This window comes from Vombatus ursinus, unplaced genomic scaffold (genome assembly GCF_900497805.2).
Source record: "Vombatus ursinus unplaced genomic scaffold, bare-nosed wombat genome assembly UNPS02014768.1, whole genome shotgun sequence".
NCBI classification, from domain to species: Eukaryota; Metazoa; Chordata; class Mammalia; order Diprotodontia; family Vombatidae; genus Vombatus; species Vombatus ursinus.
The window spans coordinates 11184878-11197066 of record NW_020954546.1 but is presented as its reverse complement, the minus strand read 5'-3'; the positions used below and the strand labels follow the sequence as shown (position 1 = coordinate 11197066).

The 12189-nt window shown below is 48.8% G+C and overlaps 1 protein-coding gene across 2 annotated transcripts in view; it reads right to left on the bottom strand.

The window, feature by feature from the left end:
- CUX1 (cut like homeobox 1) overlaps positions 1-12189 on the bottom strand; it is a 467724-nt gene that overhangs the window by 20208 nt on the left and 435327 nt on the right. For both annotated transcript variants that reach the window (XM_027861845.1, XM_027861844.1), the window contains exons 15-16: positions 3119-3246; positions 2646-2712 (exon numbers count right to left, since the gene is read on the bottom strand). In XM_027861845.1, coding sequence (XP_027717646.1) covers positions 2646-2712; positions 3119-3246 — 195 coding nt within the window. The remainder of the gene's footprint in view (positions 1-2645; positions 2713-3118; positions 3247-12189) is intronic.

Sequence of the window (12189 nt, the reverse complement as noted above, 5' to 3'; positions counted from 1 at the left end):
CCTCTCCTCGGATCCTCAAAGTTCCCGAGATTCGGACCAAAGGCGGCATTATACCCACTTGACAGATAAGGAACTGAGGCCCAGAGAGGCCAAGATCACACGGACAGAGCTAGGATTTGAACCCAGGTGCCCTGAGTGTTCTTCACTGGAGTGAGCTCCTTTCAAAGCAAAAGGCCCTTTGTCCAGACACGTCAGGACCGCAGACCCAACTCCTTCGTTTTATAGGTGGGGGGACTGAGGCAAGGGGACTTGACCAGGGTCATACAGGGGAGAAAGTGGCCGGGCTGAGATTGGAGCTCACGGAATTCCTTCTTTTCTCTCATGAAGGCCGAACTTGGGTCTCGCCGCCAGGAAACATCTCCTGGCTCCCCTGTGTAGCCCAGTCAATATGCCCTCAGACTCAGAGCACCTGGGCTTAAGCCTGCCACTTGCTACCTGGGACGTCTTGGGAGATTCACTTTACCCTGGGCCTCAGTTTCCTCATCTGTGAAATGGAGAGAATGCCCTTCCCTGGTCTACACCTGGGATCTCCCAAACCTGTGTCCTTCTCATCCAGGGGTCATGCGCGGTGGGGGGAACAATCTTGGGGGGCGTACTCCACAGCCCAGCGACGCTGGCCCCTCCACGTGCCCCTGGCCTCCTTCAGGTCTCAGCCACCATCCCACCTTATACAGGAAGCCTTTCCCAATGCTGGTGCCTTCTCTGCTGATTATTTCCAATTGATCCCTCATACAGCTTCTTTGGACATAGTCGTATGCTATCCCTTCCATTCAATTGTCAGCTCGAGAGAAGGGACTATTTGATTTCTTTGAGCCCCAGCACTTGGCACAGTGCCTGGCACACAGTAGGAGTTTAATAAATGCTTGCTGATTTGCCTTCCTTCCTAGGAGGATAAAGAGAAGATGGTGCTTCTCTGGAGCTTAAGACTTGCGCACTGGGCAAGGGCACTTCTTGGCTGTATGTAGGTAGCCGCCTGGGTCCTCCACGTAAGGCTAGAGCCTCGACAGACATTGACTGCATCCATGACCAAGGACCAGTCATCCACACCACTTGCCTGGCTGGCCCCACAGGAGATGCCCATTCTCAGGAACGCTCAGTGCCAGTTGTCTGATGGGCAAGGCTGTGCAGTTCTCTTTGGGAAAGACTGGAAATGACTATGCAGGTTGGTGGGCCTTGGGAGGCGGAGGCAGGACCCTCGTCTTCCCATGAGGGCCCTGGGAGGCGCCATGACAGATGACCGCCTCCTTCACTCTGGGGACCTTTTCCCCACCTGAGGCCTTCCACGTTTTGCTCCTGGTTCTTCCCTCTGGGGCCAAGCAGAGCAAGTCTGGTTCCTTCTCCAGTGGCCGCCCTGCCCATCTTGGAGGCAGTCATCACGACCGCCCCCTCCCCTCCAAGTCTTCTCTTCTCCAGGATAAGAATCCAGGTTCTCAATCGTCCGTTGGCTGCTTGGACTCAAGGCCCTTCACCATTCTGGCTGTCCTCCTCTGATACTCTTCCATGTATCAATGTCCTTCCCAAATCTTGGTGCCCAGAACTGAACAGAGTACCCCAGACGTGGCGTGACCAGGGCAGTGGACAGATATTGAAAGCAATCAGAGTCACCTAATTCTGACACATTCTGAAATAACAGCATTTCCCACTTATCAGGGATACAAAGGGTGGGAGGCAGGGTTGTGCTGGAGCCAGCTTATACCAGCTTGCAAGAGGTGATGGTTAAATGCTCAGTGTGAGTGTTTACACCTTGGAAATCAGCAAATGCTACAATTCAGGGCTTGACTTATTGTTTTGTTGATTGTCTAGAATTTTAAGAATGATGGAGAGAGTATTAATAATGCATATTAAACTTGAAGGTACATTGTCTCTGTGTGTGTATATATATATATATATATATATATATATATACACACACACATATATATTGCTAGAGTTGCTTGTTAAATATTTACCAGCACACAAACCTGGATGGTGTTTCCTTGGGAATTTGTATCCTATCTGAGAAATACCAAACCTTCCTTACATGGGAGAGGTCACCAAGCTAGTTCTTTAGCGGAAGGTAGTCCAAGCTGGCTTTCTCCTTGAAGACCCACTAAGTGTTCAGATCACCAATCCTTCATCCTCCCTCCACCCCTCTCATTGACTAGGGTTGGTGTCGCCAAGGCTTCTGGTGGGGCCACCCTTTGAACTACTATGTGTTAATCTTATTTATATTTCCTACATACAGAAATGTATTCAAGTTATTTGTCTTAATAAGTAAGTTCCTTGAGGGTTGGATCTGTTTCAAGCTTTGTCTTGGAATTCCCAGTGCCTGGCACATAGTAGGTGTTCAATAATGGGTTATTGATTGATTCATAGAAATAGAATCTCCTTGAGGACAGAGCCTATTTCATCCTGTGCTTGTCTCTTCTCAGTCCCCAGCACACAGTAGGTCCTTAATTAATACTTGCTGATAAATATAATGTAAATTTCTTGAGGGAAGAATCTTTGGTTTTACACAGTGCCTGGCACACAGAAGGCGCTTAATAAATGTTGGTTGACTGTCTGGGCCCCAGGGAAGTCGAGAACCTCTGCCCACAACCACTGCCGTCCTTTCCTTTCCCTGTCATTTCAGGAGAGACAGCCCCGTTCAACATTTGAGGTCTTACCATAGAAGAGGGCTGTGGCTTCCTTGATGGGCTCAGGAATCTTCTCCAGATGGTGCTCGGATGCACCCTGAGGACCAAAGGAAAACAAAATTTGTGAGCAGCTGTGGGGTGACCAGACTGGGCTGAACATATCCTAGGTGCCCCGTAAATACTTGGAGGAGTGGAGATTGGAACCCACCTGTAGGGGGAGCTCTCTTAGAATTTGCCTGTAGAAGGAAAGCTCCCTGAGGGCAGGGAAGCATCCTGTGCTAATCCTGACTGTGCAGCATGAGGTTAGAAAGATAGGTTGGGGCCACCTTAACGGAGGAACTGGGAGCCACCGACGTTTACTGAGCAGGGGAGCGCTGTGGTCAGAGAGGAGGTGTAGGGAATGCTGGTTACCAGAGAGCTGGACTGGAGGAGAGCGGGGCCCAGAGGCCCCTGTGGGGGAGCAGGACACCCTCAAAGCCCAAACCACAAGCAGGGAAGATGACCTCGGCATCTGGGCGCCGGATGGACTGAATGGTGCTGAGGTCCTGCTCCAGCCTGGTGATCAGCTGCTTCTGCTCGGCCACGGCGGACACAGCCTCGGAGAACTGGACCTGGAGTTCAGCGCAGCGGCCTGCAGACACAAAGCCCCGAAGCGCCGGTCAGCGTGGCTGCTAGAGGCCGGCACGGCTCCGCCTTCCCCCATGCTCTCCCTTGCCCTTCTCTGAGGAAGGCTAGAAGCCCGGGGGCTCCCCCAGCCTCCCCAGCAAAGGCTCGCTCACAACTGGGACTGGACTCGTCGGGAGCCAGCTGCCCACCCGTCGGGATGTGAAGGACACACTGGCCGATCCCCTCCATATATCCGCATCTGCACCCGGGCACTTTATCAACCCGGCTTCATTCTTCTGGGCTTTCCAGGCATCACAACGATGCAAACATAAGAGAATCCCAGGACTGAGATGAGATCTCAGACCCTCTGTTTCCAAACAGATTCAGGGGTACAGAGTTGGAAGGAATCTCGGATGTCACTCTATCCAACCCCTCATTTTATAGATCACAGCATCACCATCACATCTTATGTATGAAGTGGCACAGACTACGTCCCCTTAAGGCTGGTAGTTGGCTAATATTTTAGCTGTGTGACCCTGGGCAAGTCACTTAACCCTGTTTGCCTCAGTTTCCCCATCTGTCAAATGAGCTGCAGACAGAAATGGGGGTGGTGGTGGTGGTTTGGAATTAAGCCATCTCTAAGGTTCCTTCCAACTCATGGTCCCTGGGATCAATGGATGAACTTTGAGAGGGAGAAGAGGGTGAGGAAATCAGGGAAGGCTTCACGCAGGAGGCAGCCCTTGAGCTGGGCCTTGCAGGCTGGGTAGGATGTTACTAGGCAGAGGTGGGGGTGAGACGAGAAAATGATACTTGGTTAAAGTATGGCGTGAACCGAGGTTCAGTGGTAGGAATATGCAGGATGGGACTGAGGCCAGTGAGGGGTACAGTTGGTTTGAGGGGATTAAAGCAGCTGAGAGCCAGGTGGTGCATGCCAGGCAAAGGAGTTTGCCTTTTAATTAATGAATTAATCCCCTCATTCATTTATTTATTTATCAATTTATTTATTTAACCATTCATCTATTTATTTATTTGTTTGTATAGGTACAACTAAAAGTTTTTTAACCAGTGCGATGATATGAGATCCCTCCCACCCACCTCAATTCCTTCTAAAATACAACAGAACCGATTTCAAGCAATGAACGAGTATTTATTAAACAGTCACTATATGTCCGGCACTGTGTGCTAGATGCTGGGCACAAAAAACCCCCCCAAAATGAACCTGTTCCTGCCCTCAAGGAGCTTACAATCTCTCAGGAGAGAACATGCGCACACACAAGCAGATATAGAATGTATGAAAAAACAATCTGAGGTCACTTGGGTGTGAATGGAGCTACTGGCAGCCGGTGGAGGAGAGCGCTGGGCAAGGCCTGATCTCGGAGGAAGGGCCAGAGCTGAGCACTGAGGGAAACGTTCTAAGAGGGAGAGGGGGGAAGGGTCAATGCTCTAGGTATATGGGGACAGCCTGTGCCAAAGCACAGAGGAGCTGGAGAAAGGGCAAGAGAGCCAGTCTGGACGGACTACAGAGTAAAGGCTATAGGCTGGGGAGGTAGGCTGGAGCCAGTTTGGGAAAGGCTTCAAAGCCACGGGAGTCTGTATTTGATCCTGGGGCTATCAGGGACCCACTGTAGCCTCTTGAGCAGGGAAGTAGTGGTGTGGTCACTACAAAATCTGGATGATTTAGGAAAATCCCTTTGGCAGCTGTGTGGAGGATGGACCGATAAGGGGGGAAGCTGGGAAATCCAGTGTAACAGTCCAGGGGGCTAGGATGGTGGATCAGGAAAACCTTGGAGAGAGGAGGCTTGGTAGGAGCCTTGGGACCAGGCTCTGGGTCCGTCGGATGTCAAGGAGGGAGAGAGGCGAAGGTAGGCTAGTTGCTCAACTTTTCAGTGCCTTAGGGAACTCTAAGGCTCAGGTGTAAAGCCCATCCCAATCTACATTGGTAAGGGGGTGGTTTCCAGACTGGAAGTTCCCTACACTGATTAAAGTACAGCATCTGTAGACAGGGACTGAGTTCCTAAACTGATTGGTATAGGGAAAGCTTCCAGATGAGCAAACATCCTCTACCAATGCCCTTAGTTGCCAAATCTGATTTTTTTCCCCCTTAAGTACTCATCTCTCTCAACCCCTCTGCTGCATTGGACTTCTCCTCTCTGGGTTTTCATGACATTACTCTTTCCTAGTTTTCCTCCTCCCTCTCTGACCACTCCTCTGCTGGTTCATCATTGAGTCGATGCCCTCTTATTTTGGAGGTTCCCCAAGGCTCCATTCTAGGTCCCCTGGTTTTCTTTCTCTATATTATGTCTCTTGGCGATCTCATCAGATCCCACAGGCTGATGGTCACCGCCATGTTGACGACACCCGGCTCTATATACCTAGCCCCAGTTTTTCTCCTGAATTTCAGTCCCATGTTACCAATTTCCAATTGAACATTTCCTGCTGGATGTCTCTGAGACACCTCCAACTTAAAAGGGTGAAAGCTGAACACATTATCTTTGTCCCCAAACCCAGCCCTCTTCCAAACTCCCATCTTTCTGTCAAAGGTACCACCATTCTCCCAGTATCCTCAACTCCTCTCACCTACAAATCCAATAAGTTGCCATATCTTGCTGCTTCTTTTTCTACAACGTCTCCCATTTCAGACCCTTCTCACTCCTCACATAGTTCAGGACCTCAACACTTCTCACTTAGATGACTACAATGGCCTCTTCAATGGTCTCCCAGCCACAAGTCTCTCCCCAATTCAGTCCACCCTTCACTGGGCTGCCACAATGAGATTTTTCTTAGATCCGATCATTTTAGTCTCCTACTCAATAAACTCCTGATAGTCTCTAGACAACCAAACATAGGCTCATTCTGCTTTTAAACCTCTTCTTAACCGGTCCCCAACCTCTCTCCAGACTTGTTGTACTTTACTTCCCCTCCAGCACTTATGGATCCAGCCAAATTGGCCTCTCTGTTCTTCTCACTTGAAACTCTATGCCCCTTCTCTGAACCCTCACTGCCCCTCACATCGAGATTACCCTCCTGATTCCCCCTGGAAGTTCCCTCTCTCTTCCTTCCTCAGCCTCAGCTCAGATACCACCTTCTGCACAAAGCCTTTCCTGATTGTCCCTCCCTCTAACTAGCTTGTATTTCATTACTTTGCATTTATTTGTATTAATTATCCCTCTAAATAGAAATTTTAAATTTATAAACATAAATTCTCTAAGTGCTCATGTGTGTCTTCTGTTGGTATGGAAGCTCTTTGTGAGCAGGGATTGTTTCATTCAATGAAAAGGTACCTGGCACACAGTAGGTGCTTAAATTGATCAACACCAATGCACCTTTCTTCGCAACTTATGATGTTAGAGCACAAAACCCCCTTTTCTATGTGTGGCATGGACGCCGTTGGCAGTTTGGTGAAGCCTTTTCAGAATAATGTTTTAAAGTAATTGGAGGAAATACCAAATTTCAGGTAGAGGTCAATAAAATAAGGATAATTTTTTTTTCCCCATCCAAGTACATGAACCCCCTGAAACCTAGCTACAGACCCCTTCCATGGATCCCAGGTTAAGAGTTTCCTAGATCACAGTACGTATACCAGAGGCAAGAATTGGGCTCCTGGGCTTGGCTATCTGCCCCCCTGCCCAGGTCTTCCTGACTTGAAGGCTGGAGCTACAATCCACCATGCACACAAACATTCACTGTTAGCCATAAATACACACCTTTCTCTTTCTACTAAGGTGAATAAAGATGAACAGTTGCCTTGCAGAATCACCATACCAAGACTAGGAATCACCAAGCTGGCCAAATGCCTCCCATCTCCAAAGGATTCAAAGCCTAGGTTTCTGGTTAAAAATCCAGGCTCCCAATTTAAATTTCATCTGCGTCTTCCCTTGTAGCATGAGGCCGATAAATTGTAGGACCACCAGAGGGTGCTGCGACTTCAGAAATGACCAGAGGTTCTTCATCCTAGCCACCTGTTAAAGCATTCCTCCGGAAAGTTGCTTGGAGGGCTTGAAGGCCAGGGGCTCCACCCCTCTAAACTCTCAACAAGGGGCTGGGCTATTTAGGGGCCTGGGTAGTTAGCTGGAGGGAATGCTGGAGGAGGGATTTTTCATTTGGTTTGGTGGGTCAGCCCAGGTGGGTACTGCACTGTCCATCTAGGCAAGGAGGTTGGTTGGGGGTTTGGCCCACCCCAGTCTCCCTGGTCAAAGATATCTGTAAAGAGCTTTTTTCACTATGTGGTTAAAAACAACTATGCTGTATAACTAAACAGGAAAGAAAACTAAAGACTAAAACAAGGCAGGAAGCTTCCAGGCTGCCATGACAAGCCCAAAGAAAGGAAGGAAACAAGCATTAATTAAGCACCAACTCTGTGCCAGGTACTGTGCTGTGACCTTGGTTGGGCAAGTCACATCTCCCCAGCAGACTGTGAGCTCCGTGAGGGTAGGGACTGTTTTCATTTTTGTCTTTCGATCTCCCGTGCATAACACAGAGCCCGGCTCGTAGTAGGTGCTTCATCGGGCCTCAGCTTTTCCTCTGTTAAGAGAGGTTGGCTCAGGTGCTTTCCAGGTCTGGCATTCTATGAGTCCCTGACTCAGCCTCCCAACTAGACTTTGGCCCAGTGGCCACGCCTCCCTTCTCCTTGGCTTTGCTTCTTCCCAGAGCCAGGGAGCGGATCCCAGGCAGATGCTCCTTGTCTTGCTGGAGACTGTGCTCGGAGCGGGGACTGACCTTGAACTGCCAGCCAGTCAGACGGCCAAGGACGGGAAGCCGTCACTCCACGTAGGAGATGCCTGTCAGAGCGCGGGACAAGCCAGCCATCTGTTGGCAGAGATGCCAACGGGCCAACCCTTGACCCAGGTGTCAGCCTTGAGCTGAAAGAAACCTTAGCGAGCATCCATTTCAGCGTCCTCATTCTACAGAGGAGAGAACCGAGGTCCAGGGAGAGGGAGGGGCTTGTCTAGAGCAGAACGGCGAGGAAACCGCAGAGCCGCCATGGTTTCTGGTTCAAAATCTGGTGTCTTCACGTGCCGAGAAAGTGTTGTCCAATTCAACTCCGATCCGTGCGGTGTTAGGTCTCGGAAAGAATATCAGAGCCAGAGGACCCAGGTTTGAACCCCAGCTTTGTCACTTGCTACCTGTGCGTCCTTGGCCAAGTTGCTTCCCTTCCCTGAGCCTCGGTTTCCGCACTTGTAAAATGAGGGGGGACGGACGAGACGGCCTCTGAAGTCTCTTGTGATTCTGGATCTTTGGTCTAGACTGAGTCTAAGTCACTTTCTTTCTCTGGGTCTCAGTTCCCCCACCCCCGTCCCCACAGGGTTGGAATAGCCAACCTCTGATGTCATCGTCAGGTCTAAACCCACCGTCTAAGTCCCTATGATGTGCCAGGCACTGAGAGAGGCGGTGGGGGACACAGAGACCCTACCAGGGCAGTCTTTCCCCAGAGGGGCTCACAGAATACCAAGGCGAGAGGTACAATGCCCACGAACACCAGGAGGAAGAGCACGGTGGGAAATGGAGGCATCAGGAAACGTCTGGAAGAGGAAGTGGCATGGGAGCTGTGCCCACAGACATTGCCAGAGCGCTCCGACAATGAAAGGCAGATGAGTTTACAATGAAAACCGAAAATTCATTTGTTTTTAAAAAGGAACGATAAAATGAGAGGGAGCCAAGCCTGGATCGAGCCACCTTTGGGTATCACACGGAGCAAAAGTTTTATCCCGGACGGGTTCCCTCCACCATTCGCTAGTGCCAGGGGCTCCAACGCGTGGCCCTTCGGACCCCCAGGGAAGGCCACTGACCTGAGATTTTTTGCAATGTGTGTGTGTGTGTATGTATGTATGTATGTATGTATGTATGTACGTATGCATCAGCAGCTAGGTGGTACAGCAAATAGAGCGCAGGACCTGGAGTCGGGGAGACTCATCTTCCTGAGTTCAAATCTGCCCTCAGACACTTCCTAGCTGTGTGACCCTGGGCAAGTCACTTCACCCTGTTTGCCTCAGTTTCCTTATCTATCAAAATGAGCTGGGAGGAAATGGCAAGAAAACTCCACATGGGGTCATAGAGTCAGACACAGCTGAATAACAATAACAATCCATCTACCTCCCTCCCTATCTATAGATACATATACACACATATGTATCTATGTTATATATAGAGTTAGTACATGCATGCATACATATACAGCATGACAGGTGTGTATGTTTCCTAGCACAATAGTTCTGTATCTTTTTATGGCAACAAAAGCTGTATAGAAATTATAGCCCAGCTGACCACAGAAGACCCTCAGAATAATCTTGTGAGGTGGGTATTTTGATGAAAGTAGAAAGTGACCTGTCTATATACACGTTTTCATAGATATTTATATATGGAAGTATGTATGTATTGCCTAATCAACTGACACATTAGTAGACCAATAGGGAGTTAGGGCCCTGAAATTTCTGGCCAAGCGGCCAAACTGCAGACAATCCTGGGATTTCTCTGGCCTTGGGAGAATTCTTTCTCTTGAAGTCTTCCAGTTGGAGTGGTATGAGTCAGAGGGTGAAAAAAAGAAAGGAAGGAAGGAAAAATGAAGAAAGGAAGGAGGAAAGAAAGGAAGGAAGAAGGAAAGGAAGAAAGGAAGAAAAGAAAGAAAAGGAGGAAAGGAAGGAAGGAAGGAAAGCAGGAAAGGAAGGAAGAAAGAAAAGGAGGGAAGAAAGGAAGGAAAAAAGGCAAAGAGAGAAAGAAAGAAGCATCAGTAAAGCATGAAAAATTCTAAGGAAAACAAGATCCAAAGGAGACACAAACAGGCCATTTTTGTGACTACCTTGTTAAATTTAATATAAAAAATCCCAATTATATAACAGTTCACAGTTTTATATAAAATCCTCTTTTTGTGCTTCTTTGTATATTGAAATTTGGGGGTTTGTTCATGATTATTGAGTTCATGATGAAAAAGGAAAGTCTGCACAAACAGAGGCAAATGCATTTCCTTGCTGGAAGCTGCTGAAATGGAAATCCTCACAGCCCGGGCACATCGGGATTTCTGGTCACGTGCCCAGCTCCTACAGGAACCTGGATGCCTCTCAGCTAGGGAGCGCTCAGGGAATTTTAAATGATTTTTCACCATTGCCTCAGCACAGCAGTGATAGGCCTGTCAATCTGCTGCCAACTCATCACTCCCCCCACCTTCTACCCCTCGGCCCCCAGTCCTATCTGCTCTACATGTCCTGGGTGCGTGGCCTCTTTGTAAGAGTCACTGCTTCATTTCTGTCCCCCGGATCAGAATCTGGGACCTTTAAGGTCGTCTCTCCCAACATCCTCATTTGCCAGAAGAGGAATCAATCTCAGAGAGGCTGTGACTTGTCCAGGACCACACAGCTTGTGTAAACACCGAGGGTAGGATTTGAACCCAGCAAAATCCTTTGTTCCTTCCAGGGTGTCACAGCAGCCCTTTAGTTACCCAAATGAACAGCCAAATGTTCTCTATGCCACTGCCATCTGGACCAACATCCCAAGGGTTTGGGATCCACGAGGTCCCAATCAAGCAATCGGCCATCAAATGTGCACTCAACGCTCTGCGTTCCAGGCACGGCGCTGAGTGCTAGGGTACAGAGGAAAAGCAACAGCATTCTCTCTGCCTTCAAGGAGCTTCCAGTCTGATGAAGGTTCCTCTGGTCTGAAGCGTCAGGAGCGGGGACACAAGGCACAAACAGCCCCGGGGACCATCACCCAGCGCCACAACCAGTTATGTATGTTTTCTGGCAGCCATCCTCTGTGAGATGTTAGAGCTGTGCTGGCCCTCACCAGAATCCTGAGAGGCAGGTATTGTGATGAAAAGGAAGGAGCCCTGGACTTGGAGTCAGAGAAGCCAGGTTTGAGTTCCAGCTCGGTCGTTCTGTGTGACCTTGAGCAAATCTTCATGCTCTGTGCCTCAGTTTCCTCAGGTATAAAATGAGAGGATTGGACTAGACCAGTGGCGTCAGCTGCACATAAGGATCTCTGCAAGCTGTATTGACTTAGAAAACCACATATTAATATTATCTGTGCAATACTGCATTTTTCTTTATTTTGTTAAACATTTCCCAATTACATTTTAATCTGGTTTGGTGCATTCTGAGTGCTGGGGGCCGTCTATCTGACACCTCTGGATTGGATAACTTTTAAGGTCCATTTCAACTCTAAAAATTACAATCCTATGATGAGACCTCTGAGGTTTCCTTTAGTTATAAATCTGTCATCTCACTCAGCTTTGCAGAGTGGAGACACACTGACTACATCCTCACTCCCAGGTGCCAGGTACTGTGCATTCCAGTCAGACTGTCCCTGCCTCTGTATCTTTGCTCCCCATGCCTGGAATGCCCTCCCAGCTCCCTTTTTTGTTGTTTGGTTGTTTTGCACTCATATCCGATGACTCTTCGTGACTCCATTTGGGGTTTTCTTGGCAAAGACACTGGAGTAGTTGGTCATTTCCTTCTCCAGCTCATTTGACAGATGAGGAAACTGAGGCAAACAGGGTGAAGTGACTTGCCCAAGGTCACACAGCTAGTAAGTGCCTGAGGCTGGATCTGAACTCAGGAAGATGAGTTTTCCTGACTCCAGACCTGGCGCTCTATACACTGTGCCACTAGCCCTTAGCTCACTTTCAGAATGTTTACTTGTGATGCCACCTCCTACAAGAAATCCTTTCTGCTCCCCCAGTGGTCAATATCTCCTCTGTCCCAAAGCTACTTTTCTGTTTATTTGCATGTATCTATCTTGTATTTACTTATCTGTCCAGGTGGATCCCCTTTCTCTCCAGACAACGCAAGCTTCGTGTGTGTGTCTGTGTGTGTGTGTGTGTGGGGGGGGGGTCTGTTTCTTTTTTCCTTGCTATACCCAGTGCCTGGCACATAGTAGGCACTTAACAGGGACAGTGTGATGTCTTACACAGAGCCAGAGGTCCTCAGTTTGAATTCGGGCCCTGGCATTTATATGTGTGACAATGGACAAATAACCTTGC